Genomic DNA, 19,888 nt, shown 5'->3' with positions numbered 1-19,888 from the left:
GGAGTGCTGCGGGCTTTTACTGGCCGGTAAAAGCCCGCAGCGCCAACATTCCAATGTTCGCTTTGTTCACAGCAACAGCTGTGAACAAAGCCTCACGGAGCCCGAGGGGATTTTAATCCCCTCGGGCTCCGTGAACATTTTTTTTTTTAATAGAACATTCTGCCCTGAGTGGCAGAATGTTCTAATAGCCTTAGAACCCGCCGTAGCGGGCTCTACCGGCTATTAAAGTCCCTCTCCCTTGTTAAATGCCCTCGCCTTAGGCTCGGGCATTTAACGCGGGGTGCGGGCCTTTAATAGCCGGTAGAGCCCGCTACGGCGGGTTCTAAGGCTATAGTATTTCTTGAGTCCTGAGGAACGGTGAGCATGGGATCCACAGCTGGGCACGCCCAGCCGTTCTTAGGGCATCGTACTGAAGAAAACAAAAAGGTGGTATGTGGAATACTACAATTAATCTTAGTCTTTTTTAATTTTTCAGGGCTATCTGGAGGAGAACCAGCCAGGTAGTTTGGTTTTTTTTTTAGACCGATAAAGTTGGAGCAAGATTGATATGCTTGTGGCTGGTCTTTGTCTAGAGATATATATTAGCCAAAAACAATAGATTGTAATGCAGCCCCAAGCAGTCGTCAGTGGATGATGTTCATTCAAACATTCCTTCCTTAACACTGTTTTGTTGCAATGAACCAGTTTCCATAATTGACATAAACCCGCAGGGCCTTTGGATGGTATAGTTCTATGATGAACTTCATATTACGTTCTCTGGTTACTAAAGGGGACACCAGTCCATCATAATTTCCTGAACTGTAGACTTACTGTCACAGTCTGGCATGACTCCAACACTGTTTGTTTGGCTGTACCGTTCTTATCTGTTTGATGCTCATAACCTAATTTGTGTTCTCTTTTCCTAGGATGAACTGGACCTCACAGACAAACACAGGGAAGCCATGTTTGCACTTCCTGCAGAGAAGAAATGGCAGATCTACTGCAGCAAGAAAAAAGTAAGCTTGTTAATTGTGTGAACATTACCTTATTTTTGAGCAGCTGAGTGGCAGATGCTCCACTTAGACACTTAGATGTGGATGGTAACTGAAAGACAGCATTTGAAGGAGGGTGACAAATGAGACATTGTAAAATTAAATCCAGTAGGTGTGTTGTATATTGGAGACACATTGGAGAAACCTGGAACCTCAAGGAGTGTGCTTATGCTCCAAAGGTCCACCGTGGGGACACTTGGAAATGATGTGCTTGAGGACTCTTGAAGTTTTCCTAGGAGGTCGCAGATCTTGGGGTAGAGGGGTACAAAAAGGAGATCTGCCATTATTAAGTAAGCGTAATAAGGAAACACCATTATATTATGTCAAAGGAGATTATTTTCCTGGAGATGTAGTAGAAGACAGGAGTAGAGGGTAATAGAAAAAGTAAGGGACATAAAAACATTGCAGATCTTTGATTTAAAAATAATAATAGCAATTTGACATTAACCAGGACAAGTGCTATAAATTGGCTTTGATATGCATGTGTTTGTATAGATATAGGTAGAGAGCTAGAGATAGATGTTGCTCTAGAGCTGTGGTTCCTAACATTTTGACTCTTCGGGACCCCCACTGAATCACCACTGGAAGCTGGGGACTCCCAAGCAATTTGTACAATTTAAATTTCTAACAATAAAACAGTAATTCACAAAAAATACACAAACAAGTACACACCAAACAAATACTTGAATTACTTAAGATATAATTATTTTATATTGGAAAAATATGCAGAAATCGCACAATTTTAATGGGAAGGTTGGTGCTGCATCTTGGCTACTAACTTTTCAATGTTTGGTTTTATTTAGAAAAGCTGAATCCTCAGGTCAGATTCTATATTTCCCAAGCAATTTCTGTTTTCTCTTTTTTTGGTACATAACATCTGAGAAAGCTTTTTCACATAAATGTGTGGTGGGGAAAGGAAGTAAAACAATAAGGGCCTTTAATCTCTCCATAGCCCCTATGTCACTTGTAATTCATTTGTTTTATAGCGCTTATCATACCAGTGTAGGGTGTCAGAGCGCTTTATAGAGGACTACAAGTTGTAGGATTCACGTCATCCATTCTGGTAGGCATTTTCTAAGAGAGCTTGGTCTAGAGAAGCCCAAATTTAGGATTCAGAACATAACACAGTGGTAAGCATTGACTTTAATAATAAGAATGTATTTCTATGCAGGCGAACATTTTTAGCAGCATAAGAAAAATGAGACGAGGGGAAAAAACATAACTTTCTAATTTGTGCTATGCAGTTTGCATGCAGCTCTTTAATGGCAGGTCATAGCTCACTGTGCTAGATTACAATTGTAATTTATCAACTGCACAGTAACAAAATAATCTCTGTGACAAAAGCAGTAACCCACTGTGCTAGGCACACAAAATAAAGTTTTTTGCATGATACACGTTCTTTGCAGCAGGCATATTAACCATCTGCGCTACCTTAGATGAGTCAAAACTGCCACTAGACCAAACGCCCATGTCTCTCCAGCAGGTAAATTAATAATCAGAGTTATCTTGACACTTTAATTTTTCCTGAAAGCTGCTGGATGTACATGGAACTTTGCTTTTCAAACTGCTGCACAAATGAAGTAATAAATATGAAAACATGCAGCGAGAGGCCCCAGCTGAAGAAGTGCCTTCCTGCTCACTGGGGCCTGCGGACCCCCTGGGAATGTGTCAAGGACCCCTGGGGTCCGTGGACTACAGGCTGGGAACCGCTTCTCCAGAGGGAGGTGCTAGAGTGGGGGAAGGTGTAGAGGTAGTCTTAGAAGTAGGGGTGGTTGAAGAAGTGTAGCTTGGTGTAGATGCAGCATTAGTGTTAAGATTGGGTTAGAAGGGCAAAAGCTGAGGATAGGGTTAATGACATTTTGGTTATGATGTCCTCCTTTGTTATGGGTTCTTCATTAGTATGAACCTTATATAAGAAGAAAATGTCGTCATTGTGAAGTATTTATGCTGTATTTCTTCCTTCTTGAGTTTCACATACATCCCTTGCGGGATAGCTAGCATGTTCATGGGTGATGAGCTGATATTGAGAGTGATGATATTGTGGTATCCAGAGAAGGTGAAGAGAATTGTCAGGACTGCATAGGGAGGCAAGCGGCCACAGAAGGTTTGAGTAGTAGAATGAAGGACTGGTGTCCGCTTGCAAGCTTAACTATACTTAAAAGGCTAAGCATGTTTGCAAAAGGAAAATCCTCTATGAAGAGGGTGCTGGTAATATAATAAACTATGCCTTGCGCGCTTGTAGGGGTCAACTCTGGTGCCCCAGTTGTGGATCTGAAGTAGAGGACTAATGATTTGATATTCCTAGAAATCTGTGCCAGTGTTGGGCTCTGTTTTAAGTAGGGGTGGGTATAACTCCCGTAGTTCCATGTAGCATAATCCGGTGGCATTACCTAAGAATTCTGCGAGATTACGATTGAATTGCACAGGAAGATTAATTCTGCTTTTAGCGCTATTTCTTAGCGCAAAAATGCCCCCTCACACCCAAAATGGACTTGAAAGTGCATTTTGTGCTAAGAAACACTGCTAAGTGCAACAGAACACAAATAGCAAGCTCGAGCAGCTGCTCCAAAATGTGCTCTTGGGGTAGTATTTTCCACCAATATACTCCCGCCATTACCGTTATTTTCTTAGAACAAAATGCACCCTTGCACCCAAAATGGACACAAGGATGCATTTTGCGCTAAGGTGCAGGACTAAGGGCCATATGTTCGAACACATTTTCCCATTGACACAGAATGGGAAAAACCCTTTGCTGCATCTGGCCCTAAATGCAGAACACAGATAGCGAGAATGTGATCTTGCGCTAGGATCCCCCCCATTAGTCGTAATTACGCAGGCAATAGTAATTGCGTAGTTATTGATAATTCCACATCAACGTGTAGGTGTGTTAAGAACTCGATTTGCGGGTGTTCAGCGAACCCCATATTCTGCTTTGACACAGCTTGCATGAAACAAAATGACATCTGGAAGCACGTCGAGGAGTTGAGGACCGTCATAGGCTTTCCTTCAGAATTATTGAAAATAAATTCAGTGACGCAGCTTCTTCGATCAGGCTATGAGTTCCACAGGGAAAACAACATTAGGTAAGAAACATTGAATTCCGTAGCTATCTGTTCTATTCTCCTACCTCAGGCCGGGCATGGCCGTGAGCTTGGCATCCCTTTTAGCAGTGAGCGAGCTCTGGCAGACGGCATCACAATATGGAATATTTTGGATAAAGGTGACATTCGCGGTTTCCATTCTTACGTGTTGAGTACTGTGCAGTCCGCACCGAGCAGTAGAACCAGCGGGTCAACGCAACTGCTGCTTAGATCTGGGGTCACTCTACTGGCTTCAGATTTTAGTCTGCCGGTACAGTCGGGTGATTTTTCATGCTAAGGTTGATACGAGGAGTACAGAATATATATTCGTAACCGCTGTTAAGTTACAAACTCCCGAGGTTATTAAACAAACCCGATCAGGCACTCTGTGCTATAAAACGGCAAGTCATGGCGACTTGGAACAAAACGTGCCTAATACGAGCTTTGCGATGTGATGATGGGCAGTATCTACGGACATTATTGAAAGAATCTTATTTAAAAGTGGAATAGAGGTTTAGTCCAGTTGTACCATGGGATGGTGTGGCAGCCTCGTGTGAAAGGTAAAGGTTTCATAAGTAAGCGTGTACTTCAGACCATGGCCAGAATCTGCCCGTGCCGTCGCTCCATGTGTACCAAGTACGGTGTAGTCCGTTTTATTGGCCGAGACGTGAGTTTACGCACATTTTTACTTCGAGAGGCCCAGGACAGCTTTAAGAGCCGTGTGCTGGACGTGTGTGTATTCTGTGGCGTCATTGCCACTCAGGTGACATCACAACCACCCACCACTGTGACGTCATAGGGTTGGAAAGTCTACGGAGGCTGCATCCGAGCCGTGCCTCAAGTGCCAGCTGGATAGAGACCGGAGCAGTGACCAGTGTTAGGGATCCTGTAATCAGGAGTGGTTAGGAGGCGGGAAGAGGCCACCATGGCGCCCATGAAGTGGGAGAGTACAGCAGTGGTAGGAGGGCGACATCGAAGCTGTCGGTAAGTACATTTCCCAAAGCTGTGAATGTCTTAGGTAGTGTGTCACCAAAAAGTGGCTCGGTTTGCCTCCCTGGCTTAGGAGAGGTGCAGATGTGGGCTGTATTTGTGTAGGCTGCTATACAGTCAGATGGAGGGCTAGTTCGGATTCCTTAACTTTTGTGTTTAACTTGATTATCTTTACTGGAGGTCCCACTTGTCTTTGCGTCTTGTACCTTGTCGCTTTCCTTTTCCAGTGAAACCCCTGGAATATTTCGGATGAACACAGAGCTGTCCGCGCAAAACTCCCCCTCTCCCTTCACCCTCGTGAAATAGAGGATGGTAACCTGGCAGGCACGACGCTGAGTCCTCTCTGCTGCTTGTCAAATTCCATAATTTACTCGTTTGAGAGGTAACCCGTTGAGCTTTTCTTCTAATAGAGTGTTGGGGGGACGGGGGAAGGGGGTGGGGGGTGGGGAGGGGGCGGCAGGGGCGCACCCGTTTCTGATATCTTGGAAGGAGCCGGAATCAGTCAAACAGGGGGGGGGGGGGGGGGGGGGGGATGTTGGGAAGTGCTGAACCTTTCTTACTTTCCTAAAAAAGAAAATACTGCTTTCACGGGAAGCCGCTTCCTTAAGACTACATATTTATCCGAACCTATTGCTCACAGAAAATAGGCGTCTAAAATGTTCTCTAGCCAGTGTTTCATTTGTCCCGGTGCCGGGCACTGACACTCGTTTTGGGGTTGTGACTTACTTTTCATTATTTCACATTGACATAGGGCAAGGGGAAGAAAAGGGATGGAGGAGGAAGAAAAGATGGGTAAATAGTGACAAAGGGAGGAAGGTGGAATAAAAAAGAAGCTGCCCGAGTGACCTGGAGGGAGAGAAGGTGTAGGCCAGTGTAAGAGAAGGATGTGGAATGAGAACTAGCCAGCCCGGGTATTCAGCAGCCCCAGATTTCAGGAGTGCCAGTAGGGTGCTCCGAAGAAATACTTTTGGCCCTTGCAGTTGAATAAATCGGGCACTGTCACCATTTTACCATAATACCTTGGTGTGGGACGGGGGTATGTTTCTCTTCTCAACCGGTTACACAATATTTGTTCTTATTTGCAGTTCCTGAAAGCATATTTGGGTGTAAAGGAGCAAAGTAATATTCTTTAGTGCTTAGTTTCATTTTTTATTTGAGTGGTAAGTCTGCACCCTGTTCAGTGCCCTTTTTAGGGTCACTGGGTTCTGGAGCAGACACTGTGGTTGGCGCACCCAATATAGAATCTGCTTCTAAGCCTTCCTCTTAAAGGTTTAGGCCTACTTGGTCCATTCCAGTTATGACCAGCGAATCTTACCGACTGCCTTGGTTGTGTTCATCTCCACATCAGTTCTTTCGGCCATAGTTTCTGTGCTGTGATAGTTTCTTGTGAGAGACAACAATACTTCCTCACATGGTAAAGCTGCAACATTTCTCTCTTAAAGGCAAGCAACACTTGCTGACAGAACTGCTAGCAACGACCAAGTCTATTGACCAGTGATCATATGTGCAAAAGTGTCAACATGTTAGCGATACGGTGCGTTCCTGCGATCTCACCCACTAGAAACTCTGAACTAGTTAAAGCTGACATTTTAACCTAACCGACACACTCATGACTGACTGTACTGACCGCACATTTCCAAAATACTGACTCAAGTTCCAGTCTGTAATGAAATCCGGAGAACCATTTACAAAGCTATTCTGGGCAACAAAAGTGAGATTTCAGTAGCAGATTTAGTGCTATACAGGTACCAAACAATATCAACAATAACCATCAAATCACATTTTCTATTACATATTTTTATATCATATGGTTCGCCCAACACAAAATTGACAAAATGGCGTTTGGTGAAATTTCTTGGCAGCCATGTTTCAAGCGCTTCATTTGTTTTCTTTGTTTTTTGAGTTTTGTAAATCACTGCATTGCAACTGTCCAGTGCGTCAAAACACTTTTGCGTAGCAGCGGCCCCTCCGTTATAGCAGAGGAGCATCGCCCCACTGTTAAAAATGCCCCCAGACACTGCACCGAGATGAAAAATGAAATTGTGATAGTTTATTTATTTTTCATACTCTGCCTTGAATGTAGTGTCAGGACCGGGTGGGGCTAGCTAAGTGCCAGCAGGAGGGAGGAGTGGTGGGCTGCCTATGCACTTGTTTAAAGTGTGCATGTACCTTTGGCCGGCCGTCTTGCGACAGCCAGATATGCACACTTTAAACCTCTCAACCCAGCAGTTTCAGTTGGGTCGAGAGCCACCACCGGCCCTCCAGTGCCCTTGGGAGCGTCGAGAGGCTGCTCCCCCAATCCTGGCGCTTTTGTCATACTGGTTAACATCATAAGAGCAGCGCCAGTATTGGTTAAGAGAGGTGGAGCCTGGACAGAAGACAGAAAAGAGAGCAAGGAGTACGTCACCTAGCAAGCAAGGTAAGTTATTTGTATTTTATTTGTTTTATTTACACCCTTCTTACACCCACCCCCACTCATTTCCCTGCCCCACCGCTCTCAGCCGCCCTTGCTTTGGGGTGTGAGGAGATTCCAAAAAGTTAAACTCTTGCTGGGTTTAGGAATGTTTATTTAGCCCAGTGCTTGATGTGTGTTGTCCATCCACGCTTTGTGCCAGGGTGTGGCAATGGTTGTTGGTCTTGGCATCTTGTAGGCCAGTGAAAGTGTTGAGCAAATGCAGACCCAGCAGCACCATCTTTACAATTGATTAGTGTTTGACTGCAAAAAGATTACAGTGAGTTAGGTTATTGGGCAAAATGGTGGCATGGACCAGTATGCTCCGTGGTAGTTTCAAAAGTCAGAGGCAGGAAACAAGCGGACTAGATGGTGCCCAGGTGGTAAGAGTCGTGCCCAGGTGGTAATCGGCTGCTAAGCCATTTTCTCCTGGTTATGAAGGCTGCAAGCCCGTTTGTAGGTCAGACAGCATTTCTGGAATTACCCCAGGCTGTGGCCTAACAGTGCCTTGAATACGGCACAGTTTTGAACTGTCATCCTTCCTTTTCCTACAGCCAGTAAGTGTTTTTAATACAGGTGGAAGGAAAATGGTGAAACCCGCTTGCTTACCTAACCCTTTTGTCCAGTCGATCATAACCTATCGTCCGGGTACCTCTGGTGGTCTGTGAAGCCTCCTTGGGTCCACGACTCCTTAGGAAATTAAATAATATTAACAGAATAAGTAAGTGTATGTTAATAAAGTGGCTAAATGTACAATTGAAAATTTCATAACTTACTGTAAATGTCAAGGAATTTGAAATTGGAAACTGAAAATTAAATTGGTATCCACAGATTGAGTTTTTGTGATCAGTGCAAGTGCATCAAACAGAAAATAGTATGGACTTCAGTATTTGGCTTCAATTGAATTTAGAAAAGCTTCAACCTTCCTAATTTTTTTTTTTTATATATTTGTAAATTAAATTAAATGTGTTATCATTTGTGTATGTTTGAATGCTTGTTTCTGTACTTTCTGCGTATTTTTCCCAACGCAAATCGTCAACAATGTTACGGTCTGGTTTTCCGGCATTAAGTAATGACTTAGTTGGGGTGTCCTCATATTCCAGTTATAATTCACTGAGGGTCACCGGGTTCCAGTAATAATAAAGTGGGAGTCCATAGAAGTCAAAAGGTTTAGAACCACTGCTTTAGTCCACAACGGACCTATTGTGGCTAGGCAGGGAATTTTAAGTTATATTTGCATAAGTGTATTATATTTGTATTTATGTAGCACTTTTTGCCCCTTGTGTGGCCCACCGTGATTTTGGGGTGCTCTACTTGTATTATCTTTATGACGCTGTATACGTATCACAAGGCCATAAAGTGCTCCAATTTACATCATGACTTCATGGACTCTCATAGACACAAATGGCATGTCCGAGAGAGCAGGCTGTGGAAACCATTGGGTGGCACTGGCACTCACACTGTGACACACACTTTGTGCACACCATTGCACGTGCTTCACTACATAGCATCGTGTTCAAGTCACTCACCTGAGAAGACCCTATGACCCCGTAGGTGCGCTTCACACCTGTAACACACAATAGTGTAGACTTACTTCATGGAGTACCTGGGGCAGTTACCTAAAAAAAAAAAATACGAAACTAAGGAAAATCCTTCACGGAACATTCTAGAACATTCACAGATGCCTGAAGCAGCTTGATGGTGTACTACGTACCAAGAGGAAAGCATGGCCATTGTCCTCACGCTCCACTAACTTTGTAAGATTGTGTCTACAATGTATAGGACCATTGAGTTACAGAATGTTCTGCGCAGAATAAACCTAACGTTTCTTACGTATATTGTTTAGGTTACTTCGTAGGACTGATATAGCTATTTTGTATAACTGTTATTTTTTTATTTTTTTTGGAAACCCTGCATTTTTGATCAAATGACTGCGTTTTCCAAGCATTCGTGAAGATACATGCTACATTGAATGAACGTTTTACATCAGGAGCAGTTAAGAGTAAAGAGCTGTTCAGAACGTGCATATACAATGAACCACGTTTGTTTGGGATTTTACTCACAAATCCATGGTCTGCTTTCATTCTTAAAACCGCAGAAACCAGGTCTCACAGTTTCAATGTTCTGTTTCCGTTTTTACTTCATCTCCAAATTCGGCATATCTGAGCCTAAAGCACACCTTAAAAGGTAGTTTGCGAGTTGGAATAAAAGTTCTCCTTTCCCCACTGCCGGAATTCCTCATCTTTGACATGTGTTATTCTTTGGGGTAAAGTTCTTACAGGTGGCCCCGGCCAGGGCTGGTCACACGAGGCCATACTTGCCTCACAAAACACTCCGTTAGGCAAATCCTTAACACTGGAATGTCACTTCTCTGAACCGCTTCTCAGCTCCCCACAGTTCAGTGAGACGGATCAAAAAATACCTAAAGTTTCTGACAAAGTTCGAATCTTAGATCACTTGCTTCAAGCAAGTTATGCATTAACTGGGTAAAGCGTTTTGTTAGCTGTTGAAGGCTTTGAGAAACGTTCCTGAATATATCTGCTTAAGAGTCCCATCTACCCCCGTTTAAAGAAAAATACATTTTTTCCCCTTCGTGGTGCAGATGTAGATCATAATTGCTTCGTTTCAGCATTTCAGATGGTTTTATTGGGCGTATACAGTTCGCTTTATATACATATATATGCATTAGCACAGAGACGTGTGTGGAGCAGTATAATGATGTTCCTTGTACCCCCCTTCGTAATAAGTTCAAGCAGTTATCTTCAGTTTTGTTCACTATTTAATACTAATTTGAGCCACAATGAAGCTTTTATTTTGTAATGTAAATGTTGTTTCAATTAACTGTGTATATTGCCAAATGTATGGCTTGATCTTTTACTGGCTGTGTCAGCCTCCATTTAGCAGAGTTGGGTTAATCTCTCCATCCTTTGGTCTAACAGTATAATTTAGTTCGCCTTCGAAGGTAAATGGCTATTCATATAAATTCTATCGAGAGTGTATAGGGTTCGGTCCCTGCGGCTGCAGTTCCCTGGACTCTGTTTCCCACTTACATAAGGATTTCACTAGCTCACATTCCTTACAAAAAATATCCTCCTCGCCTTATAAACGTTGCCTATTTCAGATTGAATAAAAAAAGATACTTCCACAACAAGAACTACTTACTGAAACTTTGTTTTGTGTTTTTTAAATAAAATGTGTTAGTTTTAATAAAAGTTGACACACTTCTAGGTTCTGCTTTTGTGGCATTTTTATGAAAGCACTCAGTTCTCACGAAGTACATTGGGTATGTGGACGAACATATTTAGACAACACTGGAAGGATGCAGTGTTTCTGAGAGCACCTGCCAACAACTTAAACAGGTCGAAGTACAGACAGGAACCATATTGAACACACAAAGTTGATGGAATGAATGTTTGCAATTTGCCTAACCTCTGGCAGTCACTCAGGGTAGCATTTCAAGGCATAATGTTTTTGCCCACAATGCTTCCTCAGATTGAACCCAGCCATATACATATCAGCGTTGGAGTTGGAACTATGTATCCTGACTTGCCAAGCTAGGTCCACTTTGATCCAGAACTTCATCAAGCCAAGACTGGTTTTGGCCAATTTAGGCCTCTTCGGTGGGGTGTAGCTTGGTTTCAGTGGCACAGTGAGCACAGGACTCACATCTGGGCATCCAATTGCCAACTTAGGGGGTCATTCTGACCCTGGCGGTAATTACCGCCATGGCGGAGGTCGGCGGTAGCACCGCCAACAGGCTGGCGGTGCACCGCTGGGCATTCTGACCGCGGCGGTTCAGCCGCGGCCAGAAACGGAAAGTCGGCGGTGTCCCGCCGACTTTCCGCTGCCCTTGAGAATCCTCCATGGCGGCGGAGCGCGCTCCGCCGCCATAGGGATTCTGACTCCCCCTACCGCCATCCAGTTCCTGGCGGTTCTCCCGACGGGAACAGGATGGCGGTAGGGGGTGCCGCGGGGCCCCTGGGGGCCCCTGCAGTGCCCATGCCAATGGCATGGGCACTGCAGGGGCCCCCGTAAGAGGGCCCCAAAAAGAATTTCAGTGTCTGCCTAGCAGACACTGAAATTCGCGACGGGTGCAACTGCACCCGTCGCACCTTCCCACACCGCCGGCTCAATTCTGAGCCGGGGTCCTCGTGGGAAGGGTGTTTCGCGCTGGGCTGGCGGGCGGACTTTCGGCGGTCGCCCGCCAGCCCAGTGGGAAAGCCAGAATGACCGCTGCAGTCTTTTGACCGCGGAGCGGTCTTTCGGCGGGAACCGCGTGGCGGGCGGTGACCGCCGTCCGCCGCAGTCAGAATCACCCCCTTAGTGTTTTATATCAAACACAAAGTATATGATTGTCGGAATGCTTGCAATTTGTGCTAACCACTGGCAGTCGCTCGAGGTTGCATTCTCATCCATCTCTTTTTTTTGCCCACTATGTCGCCTCCAATTAGTGCCAGACGTATGGAAATCAGCCTTGGTGTTGCTTCAGTAGGAACAATTAAGCCCAAACTGTCAAGCCAGGTCATAATGAAACGAAACATGAGCAATCCAAGAGCAGGTTTGTCATATTGCCTCATAAATTCAAATTGCTGCTCGTGGAATGAAAAATTCTAAAGCTCTTGTGTGCAGTAACATGCCCACTCCCCTGAGGTGGCACGTTCTGCAACCAAGGTTAGGACTTCTTCATTACAATCCATTAAGCTACCTCAAAATGTTCTTGCCTGGGCCTTGCTTACCACAAAAGTGAGTCTCTATCCAAAGCCAATATGCGCTGTGCTATATGGCCTGTTATTCTAACGGGAGATATTATTTCCTCCTCTGTATCTGTATTCTAACTCTTCATCTCATGAGTACCCCTTGTGAAGAAATCCTGTCAGAGCACAGCTTCACCTCTAAATAAATATGCACCCTTTTTAATAACAGATTCACAACAGTAAACCCATTACAAAAGGCTGCTTGGCTGTTTCACCTGTTGCGTAATGTATGCTTGTTAGACGTGTCAGCCTTAGGGTGGTCGTCCTTCAAACCTTTTGCCTCTACTTTATGCTGAAATTCTTTTTTGTTGGCTTTAGGACTCTATGCAGTTTAGCATTTACCTCTGCTAACCAGCGGTAAAGTGGTTATGCTCTCTGCCCTAAGCATGTTAAAATTAGTTTACACCCGATTGACCTATTTAATTTGCTTGTAAGTCCCTTGTAGAGTGGTATACCATATACCAAGTACCTGTAAGTTAAATGCTACTAGTAGGCCTGCAGCACTTGTTGTGCCACCTTTAAACATATCCCAGGCTTGCTATTGCAGCCCGAATGCAGTTTAAAACTGCCAATTCGACTTGGTTATCCAATCCCCATGGCTAGAGTTGAACTCCCCTTTTATTGCATATAAGTCACTCCCAAGGTTGGGCCCTAGGCAGCCCAAAGGGCAGGGTGCATTGTAAATATAAGGTTGAATATGTACTTTTAAGTTTTCAATGTCCTGATAGTAAAAAACTCATACATTTGTTTTTCACTACTGCCAGGCCTTCCTCTCCCATGGGATAACATTGGGTTGCCTTATTATATTTTTAAGTGCTAACTTTCAACTGGGAAGAGGTAAGCTGTTAATGATTTGTGTCTGAGAAGTTGTAATTAAAAAATCCTCGTTAATGGTAAAGTCAGATTTTAGGTCACAATCTTGACAATTCCACTTTTAGCATGTTGGTATTTTCATGCTCTAAATCTCTTGGTGTCTGCAGCCTCTCCTGGGTCACATGACTAGGTGTAATTGGCAGTTGGACTTTTCATATTCCTCTGTGGCAGCCACACAGTATAGTAATTAGGTGTGCCTGCATGGGCCATCAACTGACAGCAATGGGGGATGGAAGGGGTTCAGCCCCACTTGCAATTGGATAGGCTTTGCTCTGCCTTCACACAAATGACTTGTCACCCCTACATTGTTCATGCAGCCAGCTTGGAGGTAGGGCAGTGGAGTCAGTAAATTTCAAGCATTTCAAAGAGAATTCTCTAGAAACTTCTTCAAAGGCACCATGTATAAAAAGGGGACCCTCAGACCCACTCTTCAGTTCACTTTCTGGACCTGCAGAAGGACTCTCAGAGGACTGTCTACCGCGTGGCCTGGTGTGTATTTCACAAGACTGCTTTGCTGCCTGGCACCTGCCTTGAACCTGCAGAGACCTGCCCTGCTGCTTGAGCCCTACTGCATCACCTGCACTCAGGGCTACAAGAGTGACTCCAAGGGGTAGTTTGCTGGCCTCCTGCTCAGAGCCTCGGGGACAGAAAAGGTTATCCTCATCTTGAACTTGCACCTAGACCCAGCCTGAGTGAGTCATAATGCCCCTAGTGGTGCCTCTCCAGTCCTCACACTTGGTGGGGGTGCTAGAGGTGCCCGGGTAGCCAGAATCCCAAACTTGGGAAATATGTGGCTAAAAACCGGTCTGAGAATCAAGGGAAGCCTAGGACAAACATGCTTGCCTATCCTCCCAAGGTGAATCGTTGGTTGGCCTGACTTCGCGGTAGCTTCCTCTATGTTCACTTCCGCAGTAGCAAACCCTTTGAAGCGGCACCTCAGTGAAGGGTTATCTGGCCTCCTGGAACTCATCAGCAACAGCCTCCAGCTTCGTCCCGCTGCAGATTTTTGACTTCCAAAAAGGTGACTAAGTCCAAACACAGAAATATTCACTGCGACTTCAGTGGTTCCCCGATGAGGATGCTCCCTCCTCGGACAGCACCTGCAGCTTTGCACTGCTGAACTTTCAGAGGAGAAGGTAAGCGCTGACCGGGCCCAATCCAATCCACTCCATCCCAACCCACACTCCATTGTGGTCAGCCATATTTTTCAACTTTGTCCCAATCTCATGCAACTAGATGTCGCCAGTTGGCGCTTTTATCATTTAGGTGCTATTTTGAACCTTAAACTTTGAAGATTCATACCTCTGGTTCTATTGATTGGATTTTTGTCGTTTGGTGTCAGTTTATTAAAGTTTACTCTGTTTTTCTAAATTGGTGTGGGATTTTCTTCTGTTGTGTTTTCACTTTATTACTGTTTGTGTGCTGCATAAATACTTTACCTATTGCCTCTAAGTTAAGCCTGACTTCTTTTAATACGAAACTGCAAGAAGGTTAAGCACAGGTTAATTAGGACTCTTTGTAGCTCACCCTGGCAGCGATTGTGGCTGTTGCTTGAATAGTGGTCACCCCCTTCAACCAATAACCCAATTTCTCACAATGCTGTTCTCCGCTCTCACTTTGTTCCACTGTGCCTATCCTTCAGAGTCTGTCTCGTTTTACAGTGTTTAAAAAACTTTCTAACATCACATATTATCAAATCTCTTTCCTAAACTAAAAAATATTTTTTGGCACTTTTGGGACATGCCGCTAATATAAATCTGGTGAATGGGGTGGTGACCAAATATGGGGTAGCACCAGACTAGATAGAAACAGGACAACTGAGCCCCTCCAGAAGGAATGTTCTCCATTTAGCTTTTAATATACTGTGCATGCATGACATGTTGGAGCGAATAGTAACTTGAAATTTAGTAGGGTATACAGCATCGCAGCATGAGGGAATGGGTAAAATACATAAGCCTGGTAGTCTTTTGCTCCTACACTATAATGTTATATTGCTTGGAAGCAAGATTTTAGTGGCATCAAAGACAGTGTCACTAAACAATATGTCTGAGTGGATTCCAGTGTTCTTTCGGACAACTGGTTGAGAATTGGGAACGATTAACTTCCACTCTCGAATAGTGACACAAAACAATACTTAAAATCAATCCCATTCTCCCTGTGACTAATACTACACTGAGAACCGACGATTTATGCTTACACATGTCACAAGGGTCGGGTGAAAATGACATCATTAGAGACTAGCTCCCTTCGGTGCCTGAGACAGTTTTTCACAATTCCAAAGAATGCACCATACACATACCTCACTAAAAGCTCATCACAACTTCTATCCTGAATAGAAGCAAATTGAACCTTTAGTTGGTCAAAAATAAAAAATAAAATGGTTTATTTGTTCATTTATTGCATCTTTCATAATAAAGCATATGGCTCTTTTATGAGTAAGTACCTAGAGCCTTCACTACCAGTGGGTAACGCACATTAGCCATGCTTCAAAGATCTAGGACTATAAAGTAGTTTGTTCTTCTCGGACAGTGAAGTGGTTAAAAGTTATTTCCTGCAGCAATAAAAAAGACACGATTCTCTAATTGTAAATCTGGGTCCTGTGTGTATGCGTGAATAAGAACCTTTTAAAATATTGTCTGACCACGTAGGAGGCACCTTAATACTAGCTGTTTCGTCTCGACTGATTGCTTACTTGGAAGAAATAAACTACTGCGATATCAATATGAAAGGATGCTTTAAGCATACGCCATCCATGTTGCACTGTGTTGTGCTGAAGTGTGCAGTGTGGAACATTAAAATTAGGTTTGGACTAAATTTTAACTACGCTGGAGTAATTTTGCATGAGAAAATTGACACAAAATCACTGCCATTATGCCGCCACATAGCTTAATTTCACGGAGAAATTTTAATCCGAGATGTACTGTTCGGATAATTTTTGAGCGCCAGCAGCAATTCAAGTACATTTTTTCGCCAAATAGTTTGGGTAATTTTTGAGCATGAAACCACAAATCCAGACGCGAGTGGTAGTGTTTTGAATGTGGCCGGCAGTTCCTTTAACGTGAGCAGACGACAAACATTTAATGTCGTTTTTTTTCCGTTTTCTTACTGGAGCGGACCGTTTGGATATTTTTTGATTGCACAGTTACAAATCTGAACATGAGCGGCAGTATTTTGAAAGTGAGTCACCGGAATGAACTTGAAATTACATTTTCAAGTTTAATTTTTACCCAAGTGGACAGTTCGGGTAATTTTTTTTGAGTGTGAGATGCATTAATCCATTGACTCGTAAATTTAGGAAATTACTGTACAGCCTGCAAATTACGGGAGTTTCACACACCCCTAATTAAAATGCTGTCAACCAAATGTACTACCTATTGTGTTGAATTGTTTGTGTTTTTTAAAGCACTGTTTGCAACGTTGGTGGACATAATTCAGAACTTTTATTTTAGTTTCAAGCAATTACCTACTTTGAGGCACTCTCAGATACTGTGATAATGTTACTATGCTTAGTATGTATGTGCTTTTTTTTACATGATGCCAGAAGATGGTTATGTTGACAGGGCATCAGCAGTTCTTGTATAAAGGCCTGTTGCTTTGGGGATTGTGGTTGTACTGATTTGGACTGGGGTGTCTGACATTGGTCCACGAAGGGCAGATTCATGCTAGGTTGTCAGGACAACCACAGATATTTAAATGATTCCCATCTGTAATAATTTGTATTAATTGTATGCTGATCTGTATCGTGTAGGTATCAAGCTTAATGCTTTATGGACCAACCAAGGTGAGGCTTTGAATTTGATACCTTTTCTGATGTACGACACAAAGTGTATGTGGAGTTTGCCACTGCTGCTTGGCCATGCATGGTCCTGCACTTAGGGTATTTGTTCTAAAATGGCCAGTGAAGCTATTTGTCTGCCAGGTGGCAGGTGAAAATTGGAACAAGTGCAGTCCCGTCTTTATTATTTTTTTATAGTATGCTTGAATTTGCTTTCTGGCTACAAACAGAGGACATATTGACTGCCCTTTTGTTGGAAAAGATGCGGGGATCCTAGTAGCATGTTATTTTTTCTTGAGCAGTTGAATCAATACTGTATGTTTTAGCAGTGAAGGAATGGTAAGTAGGTTAATTGGAGTAAGGACTACTTTTTGGCTCGTCTAGTAGATAATTTGCTTCATCATCTTTGCGGGGGAATGTTCAAGCACAGATGATGGGAGGGTGATGATACGGGATGTTGATATCATGGTATAATGAAAAGCTCACAACATGGTGTGCCTTCTATTAGTGATATTTGAAGAGTGTTGACAGCCCTCTGAGGTGGTTATGTTGCCAGAATGATATGTCTGAGATTTGTCACTTTTTTGATGAGTAAAGTATGAAAGATCCAGTAATAAAAGTACATTTTGATGCCATTCAGTATCCTGTAATTGATTCCTAACCTACGCAAAGGTACAGGCGCACTAACAGTCTGTTAACACATGAGCCAAATACCAGTCTGGAAACCGAGAGCTGCAAAAGAAAAAAAAACATAAAAGACCTGCTTTCTTCACTTAAGGAATCCGGTCTCCAGAAAAATATCCTGCTAGAGATTAGGCTTCATCTCTCCTTTCCCCGGTCCTTCAAGGTAGAAGCTGGAAATACACTTCTTCAACCATCTTGTTTGCTCTGTCTAGGCACTTCCTGCTACTGGTTGATCTTGGGTTGTGCACAGAGACCCCCTCCCCCTTATGTGCATGATCAGGTTTCCCTTTTTCTACTATGACAATGCTTTTTTTGATCCCTTACTAAATTTAATGACCGATTACTGTAGTGTAGAGTGATTACATCAGGGTTGTTGGGAGGATCAGGAGTGTAAAAGATTGAAGGGCCATCTTGAGGGCTCACAGTTGAGTCTTGCTTAAATTAATTGGATCTAACCTTAGTTGTTGAGCAGATAGAAGAGCCTACCTAGGCTAACAGGTTGAAAGGGTTGCCAACCTAGATATTGATATTACCATATAATGGGATTTTGGAAATGGTGGTGAGCTGCATAATTCTTGAAGGCCTCAGATTCTTCCAGGATGGATGGGGATAGGCCGAAATTGCTGTAAATTAACAATGCACATACAAAGAGTCCTAGCAGTGAATCATTGGATTCCATGTGGCGGCTTACCACAGCTCAGCTATTGAATACATTACCTTGAGAAAACTCATATTTGCATTACTCCATTGTCAAAAATCCCCAGTAGCTGTGATCTCCCTAGGCTGTTGCTTGCAAAACGAGGAACCAGATGGACACAGATCCTTCACTTCTTATCTGTTACGAAAACCACCTCCACCGTGAGGATCTGGTGTCATATTTTCACACATTCCTTGGGTCCGCCTGCATGGTACAGGTCACCCGGTCTTTGTTCTTTCTCCCCTGGATTACACTAAGTTCACTTGCTTTCACCTCCTGAGACTCCCATCTTTTTCAGAATGTGGCAGCCAGGCAGCTAGTCCGCCTTCATAACCGTTATCGTATCTCCCCACCCTCCAAGCTCTTCACTGGCTCTCATTGACCAGACGCATCTCTTTCAAGGCCTTCTGTTTCATTCATGTGGCTCTCCACCATGTTTCCTATCTTCCTGCAGAAGCGACTTTGAACCTACCAACAAAGAATGATCCTTAGATCAAGACTGACACCAGTCTTAACCATTACGAAGTTCAGTAAACCACGTTTTGGTAGGATCACCTTTTCAGCATGGACAGCCAACATCTGGCACCGTCTCCACTGCTGGGGGGGCCTTTCTAATCATCCAAAGTTCCAAAGGGCAGTAAAGCCCTGGCAGTTCCCAACCGATTAAGCCTTCTACCCAGTCAATTTTACCTCATAACTCACACTTTACTGAGGCTCTCATGCATGGTACAAAATACTTCCCACGTAGTTAACACCTTAAACATACACATTGCCAGGCATTCATGCCAGGTTTCATAGGCGTGTACATGACCTACATGGGGCAGCACCTCGGAGCCACACCAGTGGTGTTAACACACTGTATACATGCTAGAGTGCACTACAACACCTGGTGCCATCTGCCCTGCATGCCAAGGAGTGGTAGCCAAACATAGACTGTTCTATCGGGTGAAAAGAAAAAAAACCAGAAACTACATATCCGAGAGCAGGAGTTGCCCTTGAGTCCTCGCAAAATCCGTGCTGCAAGTGGTGTATTGTGGTGTGGATGTGTGTGGGCTTGCTGGAGTATTCTGATTAGATCAAGCTTATACTGTAACTTTCACCAGCTAAACACACTTGTCTTCGATAGAATTAGGAAGCAGTGGTGTGCGTTTGTGTTTATTTTTTGTACCGTACATCTGTGTGACAATCATTCACTTTTGAAACAGTCTGTTAATATAGGATGCTGTTGCACGTAGGGACGTAATTTCAAGAGTTTGCAGGACCCTGAGTTGCGGAAGAAGTTTGGACTTTTGCCTAACTTTTTTTAAGGACTGAAGAGCAAATTTTTATTTTTCCTGGTTAGCTTCCATACTGTATCTGATATTGCAGCAGTCGAATGGCATCCTCTTCCAGATGTTGAATTGTACAGCTGCCATTGTAAGCCTGCCTATGGGAATGTGTAGCCTGTGAGCTGTTTTACATGGCTACGATTATTTCTTTTTACTAGGAAACGTTTGTAGTTCTTATCTACGAAGGTAATTCCCGCTTTTGTTCCAATCACAACACATTCTTT

The 19,888-nt window shown here is 43.6% G+C and overlaps 1 protein-coding gene across 4 annotated transcripts in view; it reads left to right on the top strand.

Moving 5' to 3' along the window:
* DAAM1 (dishevelled associated activator of morphogenesis 1) overlaps window positions 1-19,888 on the top strand; it is a 633,974-nt gene that overhangs the window by 320,318 nt on the left and 293,768 nt on the right. For all 4 annotated transcript variants that reach the window (XM_069207027.1, XM_069207028.1, XM_069207029.1 and 1 more), the window contains one exon: window positions 906-995. In XM_069207027.1, the coding sequence (XP_069063128.1) occupies window positions 906-995 (90 nt within the window). The remainder of the gene's footprint in view (window positions 1-905; window positions 996-19,888) is intronic.

The sequence above is a fragment of the Pleurodeles waltl genome, chromosome 9 (assembly GCF_031143425.1).
Source record: "Pleurodeles waltl isolate 20211129_DDA chromosome 9, aPleWal1.hap1.20221129, whole genome shotgun sequence".
Classification (NCBI taxonomy): Eukaryota; Metazoa; Chordata; class Amphibia; order Caudata; family Salamandridae; genus Pleurodeles; species Pleurodeles waltl.
Note: the sequence above shows the minus strand (reverse complement) of the source record. Positions and strands in the feature narration are given on the sequence as shown.